Source organism: Leishmania infantum, chromosome 17 (assembly GCF_000002875.2).
Source record: "Leishmania infantum JPCM5 genome chromosome 17".
Lineage (NCBI taxonomy): Eukaryota > Euglenozoa > Kinetoplastea > Trypanosomatida > Trypanosomatidae > Leishmania > Leishmania infantum.
This window is the reverse complement of record NC_009401.2, coordinates 493,302-506,058: the sequence shown is the minus strand read 5'-3', so window position 1 is coordinate 506,058 and position 12,757 is coordinate 493,302. Positions and strand designations below refer to the sequence as shown.

At 61.8% G+C, this 12,757-nt stretch overlaps 3 protein-coding genes across 3 annotated transcripts; all 3 read right to left on the bottom strand.

Moving 5' to 3' along the window:
• Positions 1-1,983: 1,983 nt before the first annotated feature.
• Positions 1,984-4,368, bottom strand: LINJ_17_1160 (esterase-like protein; the record flags this gene model as incomplete). Its single annotated transcript, XM_001464737.1, has 1 exon — positions 1,984-4,368. The coding sequence occupies one exon, from the start codon at positions 4,366-4,368 to the stop codon at positions 1,984-1,986; it is 2,385 nt and encodes a 794-aa protein (XP_001464774.1).
• Positions 4,369-8,196: 3,828 nt separating this feature from the next.
• On the bottom strand, positions 8,197-9,369 carry LINJ_17_1150 (esterase-like protein; the record flags this gene model as incomplete). The annotated part of the gene is made up of 1 exon (XM_001464736.1): positions 8,197-9,369. The coding sequence occupies one exon, from the start codon at positions 9,367-9,369 to the stop codon at positions 8,197-8,199; it is 1,173 nt and encodes a 390-aa protein (XP_001464773.1).
• Positions 9,370-10,234: 865 nt separating this feature from the next.
• Positions 10,235-11,530, bottom strand: LINJ_17_1140 (hydrolase-like protein; the record flags this gene model as incomplete). Its single annotated transcript, XM_001464735.1, has 1 exon — positions 10,235-11,530. The coding sequence occupies one exon, from the start codon at positions 11,528-11,530 to the stop codon at positions 10,235-10,237; it is 1,296 nt and encodes a 431-aa protein (XP_001464772.1).
• Between the last annotated feature and the right edge of the window lie 1,227 nt (positions 11,531-12,757).

Genomic DNA, 12,757 nt, shown 5'->3' with positions numbered 1-12,757 from the left:
TCAGCGCAGTAGATGCAGAGAGGATTTCCAGTGGCCCAATGACCGGGCCAGCACAGCAGCTGGCCGTGCCTGGGCAAGCTCTGAAAGCCGGAATGGCATCACCGCTAGTGGGCATGAAGGAGAGGTCCCTGCCGCTCTCCGAGTTGGGCAAGAGTTGCTGTGGCGTCCTGCCACCTGAGAGGGCGCGCGGTGCGCGGTGCGATGGGTCAGAGGAGCCGCCGCGGTGGCCAGCATTGAGGGCACACTCCTGGGTGCCTGTTCGCCTTCGCTGCGGCGTTGCAGCGCTAGCGATAGCGCTGCTCTCGCCACTATCATCCGCTTCGCGGTCCGAGACGCCGGAGGGGGGCGCTGTAGACTGAGGAAAGAAGGCTGCAATCGTGCCCATCTCCGGCGAGCTTGCACTTGCCGCCGTTGCTGGCAGCGGCACGAGCGCTGGCGGGGACAGAACAGCCGCCATCGATTCTGGTATTGTCTTTAGCAACGCCGCTGAGGCATCCGATCTCCTTGCATCTGTGGGCACCGCACCCCGCCAGGCATGCTGCGCTTCGACGCGACGCGGACCTTGACTAGGCGCCGCGGCGTTGTCTGCATCGTCACCGTTGGCATTCATTCCCTCACCCCCTTGCATGAACCAACTGCACCTCCGTCGTCGTCGTCGTTGCTCGCCTCTTCTTTGTCCGTGGCTGTTTCTATGTTGACGGACGCACACAGAGATAAAGGCGTGCGGCGTGGTGTTTGGGTAGGCAGACGCACGAGAGAAGGAAAGGGTGGGTGCGAAGAAGTCGCGGAGCGTACGGAGGCCAGAGAGGGTGGGGTGCACTAAAAAAAAGGAGGCGAAAGAAAAGACCGAAAACGTGTCACTGTTTTCGGTGTTTGGCAGTGGGCCCGGGGAGGCGCGAGCACCACACTGGCCGCTTGGGCGGTCGAAAAAGCGGCGGCAGCGGCAGCAAGGAAAGCGAGGGGCGGGCGAGCGGGTATAGCCGGGGGGGGGGGACAAAGACTAAGGGAAGCAGCGGCACACGCGCGCACAAGCTCAACGACAAGAACGCGCGGAAGTGTGGCTATCAAGAGAGGAGAAGAGGAAAACGAGAGAAGCGGACAGCGGCAATGCATGTCCGATTGAACTGAATGAGGGAGTTGGTGTTGATGGTGGGAGGCATACCCGAGGGAGGCACACGACCACCGCTGCGCACGCATACGCAACCATGCGAGGGCCAATCGCATGCATCGGCGTATCAGGGACAAGCGAGTGCCAGCACCCATCACAGACGTGAGCACAGGAAAGAGAGAGAAGAAGAAAAGGGGGAACGAATGGCGGAGAAGCTGTGAAGACGCACCGAACCTGCAACACGTTGCACACGAAGGACGAAGCGTCTCAAGAGGCATGAGCGCACGCGCGCGCACAGCAAGCTGTTATTTTGTTTCTCTTTGCCTCGCATCTCCTGTGCATATTGTGGCATCAGCCCCCAGGCGATGCGCAGTTTGCCACTCGGCAGCGGTTGAGCTCGAGGCTGGCCTTGATTCTTATGCACCATCGGAGCTGAGTGGTGGGTCCCTCCTGCTGTGCGTCCTCGCCCGTCGCTGTTATTTTCCTGCTCTTCCTGGTATTGTGTCTCTCACTCTCGTAGTGCTCTTTGATGCGTTATCAGCTCACAGACACACACACACACAGAGAGAGAGAAAGAGCGATCGAACAGCAGATAGTGTGCACATGTCATTAGAGGAAAGGGGGAGTATGGTCATGAGGCCTGTCGTCCTTTTCCTCCTTCGTGCGCAGCATCCACGAGGACGGAGTCGGGTGCGTGTGCGACGTTTTTTTTTTCGTACGTTCGATTTCAGATAGGCCATCGCAGCTGCGCGAGCGGGCGACTTAACACACGCATGTTGCGCGTACGTCACGCCCTCCCTCCCCCTCCTTCTCACAAAGATATCGCTCTTTCTAGTGAATCACTTCCCCTACCCCATCCCCCTCCACCGTCGCTCTCACAGGGAAGTGAAGGAGGATGCCTTGACAACGTCTTGAGGCGCCTCGGAGTGCAAGAAGGCTTCATCAGCGCGTCGCTCCTCCGATGGAACGCTGGACGCGGGGGAGTGGGAAGCTGACTCACCATGCGCTGCTTTGACTGTTCCCACACCGCCTCCGGTGACCGAAACAGCAGGCACCATCGGTGAAGCTGCCGAAACCGCATCACGAGGCGCCGCTGCCCCATTCGCCGCGGTAACGGAGAGTGTCGCGTCGGCGTTTGCCTGGACGGCTGCAGCCGTCTCGCTCGCCCTTCCAGCTCCGGCAGCCACCGTGCTGCCCGCAGCAGTGGCGGGTGTAATGCCGCTACCCTTTTGCGCTGTCGGGTGCATGCGCAGGTACTCCTCCACAGTGACTCCCACCACCACGGGGTGGAAGCGAGGAAATCGCTGCCACAGCGGCGCCTCAGCCGCCCCGGCACCTTTACCGGCCGAGCAAGCGGGCGTCTCCACAGCCAGGGCAGCTACCGAGGAGGATGCTGACGAGGAAGAGCCGGGGAGCCCTGTCGCCGTCTTCTCAGCCGAAGGACGCCCACCTCCGCTGAGCTCCGCTGTGCCAGCTCCGCCCACAGCAGCAGCAGCAGCAGCCCTGCGCTGAGGGAACGGCTCCAACTCATGCCAGCGCGAGGGGCTGCACGACACAAACGGCTTAGCGCCTTCCATGCGTGATGGCGGAGGAGATGAGCGCAGCTTGGCAGCACGAGACGACGACGACTGCACTTTTCTTCTGGCATCCTGCAACGAAGCGATCATCAGCCCGTCACCAGTGGATACCGCAGTTGCGGCCCGCTGTTTTGTGGACTGGGGCGATGACGACGGCACTGGCCGCTTCGCGATGGCTGGTGTCGGCACGCTCACCGTTGCGTAGGGATCACGCTGAAAAAGGTTCTCCACTATGACGGCCTCCGGCACGGCTGGGTTGCTGTTGCCACCCGGTATGGCCACCATGACTGACCGGCAGACCGCCTTTCCAATCGGAGACTCAGCATCTGCGACGACCGGAACAATGTATTCGCCCAGTGACGCCATCATGCGCGTCTTCGGATCTATAGCGTCGCCTGGCTCGCCAGAGGGCTCGTCCTCGTAATCGCCAGCGCCCAACTCTTCCACGGATGCTGACTTCCCCCTCGCGCCCCGGTCGTCGGCGCTATCGCCGCCCGTTATCGGCAGCTCCTGCGCACTCGCGGAAGGCAGCGCCGGCCGCAGGTATCGCTTCGCAGGATCTGTCGAGGCGGCCATGTCCACAAATGCAGCGATGATGGTCGAAAAGAAGGCCGGATGGAAATAGTGGCCCATGCTTTTCAGCACGAGCAGCCGCGCATACGGCAACATCGTCGCCGTCCGATAGCCGCTCATCGGTGGCACCACAACATCATGCACACCATGAACGACAAGGGCGGGGACGTGCAGTTGCTGCAGCAGTGCATCGCGCCCGGCGGCGCGACGGATCGCGGCGGCCTGCCGCACTAACCCGGCCGCGTAGGAGCTACGCCGCAGCGACATCAAGAACCGCCTCTTCAGGTACTCGCCGTCGGGGGGCAAGGCGTAGCGGAGGAGGTGGCGCAGCGAGTGGACGCGGAACTCCAGCAACTCATCGACGGTGCAGTTGCGCGGCGGTCGGCGCAGCATCCAAAGTTTCACCCACAGCTCCGGCTGCGGAAGGTCCGGCGCGTTCGTCGACGACATGACACTCGTGAGACTAATCGTCCGCTCCGGCGCCTGTAGCGCCGCCAGCTGCGCAATCATTCCGCCCATGCTGATGCCGAATAAGTGCGCGCATGGGATGTGCAGTGCATCGAGTAGCGCCCAAGCGTCTGCCGCCATGTCCTCCAGCTGATAAGGAAGCTCCTCGCCGAGCCACTTGGCCGCGCGGCCGGGCAGCAGCAGCATCGGCGCCTTGATCTTACCGCAGTTTTCGATCTTGGTGGAGTACCCGATATCGCGGTTGTCGTAGCGGATCACATAGAAGCCGGCACGCACAAGAGATTCGCAGAAGGACTCATCCCACGCGGTGAGCTGCATGTTGAGGCCGCCAATCAGCAGCACCGCCGGCAGCCCATCATCGGGGTTGCCGAAGCACTGGTAGCAGATTTCGATTTGCATATGGGAAGCGGGGCAGTCGCGCACTCTCACCACCATCTCTGGTGTACGCGGAACGCGCGGTGGCCTCCGCTTCCGTGGCTCCCCGCCTGGGCAGGCTGAGCCGACAGTGGCGGTGGCGGCGGCAGCAGCCACGCCACCCGAGGCGCCTGCATCGCTGCGAGGAGCGTGCAAGGAAGATGAATGAGGATTTGCCGCGCCTTCCGACTGCCCCGGCACTCCTGCAGACAGCGTCGTGCCAGACATGTGAGCTTGAACGCTACCACCTTCGCACAACTACGCAAACGGTGACGCGCGCAGACGGAAAGGGTTAGAAAGTCAGAAAAGTGCGGCAGGGGAAAGGGAGAGGGAGGGGGGAGGAGTGGTGGGTCACTGCAAAGGGCACTAAAGAAAGAAGCGCACAAGGCGGCGCACAGTAAAAGCACACAAGCCCGTGCAGCGGAAAAGTGGGGAAACGAGACGCCGGCGGCGGCGACACGCGGAACCACAGCGATGCGCGTTGCACAGGCACCGCACACGAGCAACAAAAAGAAACGAAGCCAGAGAGCACAAGAGATGCGCGCCCGCACCGGAGGGTGAGAAAGGCAGGCGCGCGCAGACCTCAGAAGCGAAGAGAATGCGGCAGCGGGAGCGGCGAACGCTTCCTGTTCGTCGACAGAGTAGGAAAGGCGGGGAAGGAGAGATACGAAGGGAAGAGGCGAGAGAGAGAGGGGTACCCGAGGGCATTCAGCGAGTCGGCATGTTGTTCGTCGCCGTCGATCCGACTTCTGGGGCGGTGTATGTGCCATCGTGACGTAAACGCCGTGGTCATACCGACAGGCGCAGAGGGCGCACCATTCAAGAGCATCGGCTACGCGTATACGACGCTGCTTGCGTATTGACAAGAATACGGAGCCACCTCTGCTTCCAGCCTCTGGTCTCAGCTCCCCGTGCCGCCCGCTGTGCCCCTTCGCGTTTGGCGTGCAGGATAACGGTTCGGCCCATCTGCGAGAGTTTCGCTGAAATTTATGTAGCGGGGTGTAGAATCACGTATGGACGGCGAGTCACGGAGTGATGTGGCTCCGCATTGGCTGCATGGCGGTGTGGGGATCGCCCCTGAGAACAGCAGCGATGGCAGAGGCGCCATGCAAATGAAGGGGAGCCGCAGCTCCAGCAGACAAGAAAACAAAAAGGAAAGGAGCCTACACGGTCGGCGGGGCCGTGCCCTCATCGCGTGCTCGTCGTGGCGGCATGCTGTGTCGCTCGCTTCACGCACGCGGCCAGCGATCGACCCACCCTGCAATAAAGTGCGATCCATTGGAGGACAGCCGCCACGCCCCTTCGAGAAGCCATCACACTCCCTGAGCAGGAACCATCACGACGCCGGCACTGAGCCACAGTCGTCACAAGACACGCCCCAGCTGATCCGCTGCCACGCGTCCAGCTGACGCCGCGCGCAGCTTCCTGGCCGGCTGTTTCCCTCCATGGTACACATCGTCCGCCTCACTGTCGTGAGCCACCCTTGCAAACGCATGCCTGCGGGGAGGGGAGGCGGGGCGACGTCAGCTTCGTCGCGGCTGATAGTGACCTTCAACCGGCATGCCGCCTGAATCACCGACCCCGCTGCCTGCTTCAGGGCTCGGCACGTGCCTGCAATCTGCATGCAGCCTGCCCACACATCGACTCGCACATGCCTAGCGCGTCGCTCGGGCACGTGTTCAGCAGTTCCCGCAACGCGCCCACTCCGCGTCACCCCTCCAGCCGCATGGCCGCACACACAGTTTCACCATTCATAGTCACTACACGGCGTGCATGGAGCAGCGCCAGTAGTGGGTCGTCCGCTGCGCAAGGCACGTCCACGAGCCAGTCCCCAGATGACGAGTCACCTGCTGCTGCTCGCCGCCCGGGCGGACCGTCACGTCGCCGGAGTAGCGCAAACCGGTGAGAAAGCCTGCCGAGCAGCGCTACCACGCTCAGCAGCGGGCCTGCACCCGGCAGGACCTCCAGGAAGTGGGCCAGCCGCTCCTCACTTCACGCGGTGCGCTGCGCACGGGTGCCACGCCGAAGTCCCCCTTATTCGGGAGAGGAAGGGAGGGCATCGGGGCACGGGTTTGCGTTTTCGCCATTTTCGGTGCCGCGTGAGGGTGGCGAAGAAGAAACCACGGCAGCCGCGCACGAGGCACAAGCGATGCCGCAACCCAAGAGAGGAGGACGAAAAGGCGAAGCGGTGGAAGGGGCCATGGGCATCGATAGAGGGGAACAAGCGTCTTCAGGAGCGGCAGCAGTGCGCACACCCCACACCCTACGCAAACGAGTCAGATGGGCTCTATAGAAGGAAGACGCGCGTGATGGACGGCATGGAAGGTGCAGCAAGCGCGAGTAGTGGGAAGGGGAGGGGCCTATGTAAGGGGGGGAGGCGACAGTGAAGGCCGCAGGGTTCAAGCAGCAAGTGAAAAGGTTTGGAGAGGAGGGAAGGGGCGAGGGGTACGGCACGCGTGCGTGCGTGCGCAGGTCAGGTAGGTCAGGTGGCTCAGGAGGGGCAAAACAGGGAGGAGAGAGAAAGAGTGGGAAGGCTGCTGCGGCGATGAGGAGGAGGAAAGAACGGCTGAGGCGGGTGCGGCACTGACTGGCCTGCACAGATGCAAGAAAAGAGCGTGTGCGGAGCCCCGATGGCGGCAACTCAAAAATGAGAGCTGCGAGAGAGATACGATGCAGGGAGAGGTGGCCGTCGTGCGGGTGCCTGAATCAGCGCCGCGAACGCCCCCGGCTGCACAAGACAAGCATTTGCGGATTCGGACTTGAACGGCAAACGAGGGCGGTAGGGAGGGCCTGTGCAACAGCGTCGGCGAGCATGGAGGGGGTTAGCGTCAGCGTGTCTGTCGCTGCTCCAGCAGCAGCGCCTCAGTGAGGAGGAGGAGGAAAGAAGGGCAAAGAGCTGCCGAGCCGCGCAAAGCCAGACAGCAGCAGCCGGCTTGTGCGCATGCACGTGCAAGCACGCCCAAAAGGGTCCCTTAATGGGAGTCGCTGGCCTCCCTTGCCTCTTCCCTCTCTCCTGAGTTTGTAGGGCCGTGCCGCAGTCCACACGGCACCCACACGCGCGCGCGCGCACCCTCACAGAGCAGCCGCACTTTGCTCACGCGTTTGTGTGCTGAAGGGGTTGGGAAGACTGTGAGGGCGCATGCGGGTGTCGGTGGTGGAGTAAGGTGGAGCGGACCACATCCAAGGGCAGCGACATCCAGAGTGAGAGACGCGAACGCCGGGAGGGAGGCACACACACACACACATAAACCTCCTCGAGGTGAAATAAGAGGGAGGAAGTGTTGTTGCCGCCGCGGTTCTCTTGTTCGCATTATGCGAATCCACAACGTGTGTCCGAGTCCCAGCCACGAACAAGTCAAAACAGAGACGCATACGCAGCGACAGCTCGCCTTGCCTCCGTCGCACCACGGATATAATCCTCGTCGTCATGGAACGAGCCGGGCTAGACGACGAGTCGGAGGTATGCGTCTTATCGGCTCATCTTGTCCTTGTTTGTCCCTTCTTTGGGTACGTGCTGCGCGATCGGCGCCAGACGGAGACCCCGGGTGGACCGCATAGCCTGATACAAGCTGGCCGCGTCAGCGGTGCTGCTAAAGGGGGCGGAAGTGGTGGTGTCTGTCGGCCGGGTAATAGGGGGTGGTGGTCTAGGTGCATGCTGCATGAGCTCGAGGAGGAAGCTGGCCAGCTTCGGGTCAAGGCCCTCGAAGACCCTGCACACTCTGCCTATGTGCCATGCTGCTCCCTGAGTCGCACCAAGCCGTGGCATCCCCGCAATATGTTGTATTGATTCTCCACATGGGAGTCTGAAGAGCTCGATGGCGCAACTCGATGGTGCTCTCGTCATGTTGTAGCGAAGAAAGGGTGGAGAAAGATGCACACGTACCTCTGTACGCCTGCGTGTGCGTGCGCACGCACATAGGCGTGTGCCCGTGACGACGGTGTTCACCAAAACAGATAATGCGCCTCCCGGCACCCCCACGCCCCAAGGCTACCTGACAACGCTGGGCATGTCTGCATTTATAGGTGTGCGTCGGGTTTTGCATCATTAGCGGCAGCTCAAGATGGAAACGCGTTCATCATGGCTGTCGCATCCGTGCGCGCGTTCAGAATAATCTCGTCCGCGATGGCTCGATACATTTCCTTGGAGAAGTAGTGGCCCATCTTCGGAAAGACCACCAGTCGAGCACCGTTGATGCAGCTGGCGAGATGCTGCGCGTTAGAGAGCACCACCAGCGGGTCTTTCCCACCGTGCAGCACCACCACAGGGATGCACCGCGACGGCGTCGTGCCCGATGCCGGCAGTGATGAGCTGCCACGCTCGCTGCCACGTGTCATGGTGCTGTTCAGTCGGTTGATGTGAGCCTTGAGGGCAGCGCTGCGGTCCTTGGAGCGCACAATCGCGGCCAGATGTCGGCGCCCGCCTCCCTGGTACGGCGCTCGCGCAAAGTCGAACCACATGCCGAGACGGAACTCGCGCTCGTGAAAGGTCATGTCGCCTGCGACTGCCTTGAAGAAGCGCACGCGGTAGTCCAGCACCGAGTGCACATCACGGGTGCTCTCTGGCTGGTCGAGGATGTTCATCAGCAGCGACGCCCTGGGCCAGGCGGGACCAGCAGAGGTGGAGTGAAGGCATAGGCTCGCGACCATGTCTGGGTGCCGCAATGTCAACAGCTGCGCAATCATGCCACCCATCGAACAGCCGACAATGTGCGCTTGGCTGATCCTCAGCGCCTTCAGAAGGCCGACGGCGTCCTCGGCCATGTCCTCCAGCGTGTAGGCTAAGGAGCCTTCGCCGATGGACGCCCACGTAGGCAGCGCCATGCGAAGTATGAACGGCGACGGGTACTCGTCAAGGTGCGTGGAGAGGCCAACGTCGCGGTTGTCGTAGCGAATCACGTAGAAGCCGGCTGCAGCCAGGTAGCCGCAAAAACGGGTGTCCCACATGAGCGACGTCGCGTTCATGCCCATGATGAGAAGAATGCATGGGTCTGACGGGTCGCCAAAGGCACTGTAGCAGAGCGTGATGTCCTTGCCGGTGCTGGCGCAGCGCCCAACATGTACGAAGGCGTCATCTGGTGGGCGCGGGAAGATGCGGCTAAGCTCCTCAAGGATGGCTGGTGGAAGGTCCATGTCCTCTGGCCTGGTAGGCTGCTTCGTCGCTGTTTGAGGATGCGGCGACGTCGATCCGTCGCTCACCACCACGTATCCGCCGTCGTTATGCTGAGGCATGTTCTGTATGTTGGCGAGGGGAAGGCGAGGAAGGAGAAGTGCGCAGATAGACCGAACTGAGAGCTCCACTCGTTCCTCTTTCCCTTGCCGAGCTTTTCGTTTTTGTGTGTGTGTAGGGGGGGGTGCGTCTGGTGGCGGTGGCGGCGGCGGCGATGTTGGTGGTCGTGGTGGTGCTGGGTGGAGGCGCGGATGCTCTTTCTTCGAGATGGTGTATTCGCCTCCTCCACAGTTGGGCGAGCCAGAGCAGGTCACAAGGACGGAGCAGAGAGGAGAGCACAGCGGTACAGAAAAGGGCCGCTGCAGGCGCAAGCGAGTCTTCCGTGAGGAGTGAGAAGGGCGTGCCCCCGCCCACACGCATGTGCGCCGGCAGTAGCAGGGGTAGAAAGGTGACGGGGGTGAGGGCCTCCCCTTGCATGCGTGCAGCTCCCCCTCCCCTCTCCCGACGCGGAAGCGGGCGAGGGTGGGGGGCGGTAGCGGAGTACATGCCGCACAGCGAGGCGGATCAGCTCTTAGCCGCAGTTGTCCGACTCTCTTCCCTCACACACACACGCACACCTCCGTCACCGGCTTCGAGCGCGAGCACATCACTCGAAATGAGGCGCGCGCAAGAGTCGATGGCAGCGACGAAATCAACACAAAGAGGGAGTCGAGAACGAGTCAGCGCATCCTTCTGTGCACAGGAGTATGTCGGTGGGTGTACGCTTCGAGTAGAGGTGCTCCACCTACGAGGGGAACGACAGGGAGCATACAGGTTGGGAAAAGGAAATACGGAGTGCAGCGTTGTGCTGCCGACAGAGAGCAAGGAGGCGGCTTATAAACACATGCAAGCGGATGGCGCACCCATTTCTCCCACCACCCTTGCCCCTTACAGCCGGGAGGCGGCCTTCACTGGTTGCTTCTTGGCGGACAAACCGCCATCAGCGGCAGCAGCGGCAGTTTGTTGAGCCTTACGCCCTAACGACTGCGCCGCAGCTTCGCCAGCGCGCACGTTATCGCGTATGATTTGGATGTATGTGCCTCTCAAGGCGGGAATCAAGGTGTGGCCCATGCCCTCCACCACGTAGAGGCGACTACCCGCTATCACGGAAGCTAGGTGACGCGCGTTGGAGGCAGGCACGAGTGGATCGCAGTCGCCCTGGATGATGATGGTGGGCACGTAAAAAGGCGTCGTGACCGCTGAGGTTGCATGCCTGCTGATGTTCTTGTTGCCCCCCGCCTTGCTTTGCGATATCGGTGCAACACTGGTGATGCGCTGCCGCAGCGCGTCGTCGCGGCATGGCGCGTTCAGCAGCGCCAGAAACTGCCGCGGGCCGCCGGTCACGCATAGGCTGCGCTTGAAGATGCGCGTCATCTGCCGTTGCGCTGCGACATGATCAAACGGATACTTGCCCCGGTCACCAGACATCTTTTCTAGCAGTTTGGTAAAGCTGGCCGCGTAAGCAGTCACCCGCTCCGCATCTCTCTCCGCGCACAACCGCTGCCGCTCCTCTGCGCTCGTGGCCCGTGCGATGCGGCTTGCGTACCTGGCCGACGTCGACTTGGGCACGAGCGAGATGAGGCTCATGATGTCACGTATCCCCGGCCACTGCGCGTGAGGAGAGCTCGAGTGGGTGGACATGAGTGTCAGCGAGAGAACGCGCTCCGGATGCGCCAGCACCATGCACTGCGCAATCATGCCGCCCGCCGACGAGCCGACAAGGTGAACGAAGCGGATGCGCAGCACGTCCAGCAAGCCAAAGGCATCGGCTGCCATATCATTAAGGGTGTAGACCTCCCGGATCGACCGCGTTCCGGGGCGCAGCGCCGCGTAGGCGTAGCGCAGGTAGCTGGCCGGTCCCACCGGCAACGCACCATCGCTACCCTTGCAGTCGTCAAGGTGGGTGCTGCAGCCGACATCGCGGTTGTCGAAGCGGATGACGTGGTACGGGCCGGAGTGCGCAAGCAACGTGCACAGACGATCATCCCAGAAGAGCCCTGGGGAGGCGAGGCCCATGACGAGTAGCACGCACGGGTCCTTTGCCGCGCCGAAGGTGTTGTAGCAGAGGCGAATTGTGCGTCCCGTGCTGTGGCAGCGGCCCACCTCGGCGAACTGGTCGCGTGGGCGCAGCACAGCGGCCCGCTGAGGCCGGGACAACGTTGACGGTGCAGCAGGACCAGGCATGAAGCAATGTGAGTGGGCCCTGAGTGAAAATGGATGTTATGCGTTGAGGAGGAGTTGAGCGTGGCGGAAGCCAGCAAAAGTGCGAAGAAGGCGTTGGCGGCATGCGCAAGGGACAACGAGACACACACGCACACGAGAGTATGGAGCGCAGGGAGGCATGAAAGCCTGCTTCCGCAGCAGCTCGGCGACGGCGACGACAACGAGGCGGAGCAGAGGAAGGAAGAGAGGCTGGCGGATGCAGGGTTCAAGGCGAACGCACTGCGCCCCTTCAAGGAAAGGGCAGGGCACATCTTCGCGGGGCGCCGTACTTTGCCTATGCGTTACGAGCACACGCACACAGACATACACGCAAGCGTCCAAGCAACAGCGTCGTCTCCCTCACACTCGACAAGGGTGTGCATGTGCGTAGAGAGAGGGGCGCCCGTGTCCGCGTGTGGGTTGGGTGTTTGTCCCCTTTTCATGCTTGTGGTCTGCATGAACGCCTGTACATTCGACATGGTCGGAGATTCACAGAGGGGAGAATGAGGTGGGGGTGTGCTGGCGCACGCCGCGGCATCACTGCGGACAGACAAGCACTTGAGAAAGACACCAGGAAAACAGCGAGGAAGAAGAACAACAGCCGAGTGATGCCACGAGGGACGCAACAGTGGTAAGGGAGGGCAGCTAGGAAAAGACAAAGTCATACGAATGAAGGCGCACGCACACGCACACACACCGAGAGAGAAACACGCCGAAGTCGGCCGCACTACGAATTCTGTCCACGCAGCAGCATCAGCCGTGACACATCACTGCGGTCAATGACGGAGAGGTGACACAGACACGCATGCGTGGGTGTGGGTTGTGCCCACATGCTTGGGCGCCGCACCAAGAACGCGCGGATAGAGGGAGAGACGCGAGCACCAGAAGAAGGCGCAGCAAAGAAATACGAGAGAGGGGCTCTACACAGCGTGAGAACTGACTGCAGAGGGAAGGAAAGCGATCGCTCCCATGAACGCATGCACATATCACAGCACCTCACGGCATAAACGAAAGGAAAACAAGAAAACAGACCGGAGGAGAAAGACCTTCTCTGTTAGCACCCCACACACAGCAGCAGCAACGAGCAAGCGTGGAAGAGCACGCCGAGGGAGAGGAGAAGGGAGAGGGGGCACACAGATGCAAAAAACATGGAAGCGAATCTGCACCCTTCGACGCGCCCATTTCTGTCGCAAGGCAGGAGATCAGGCC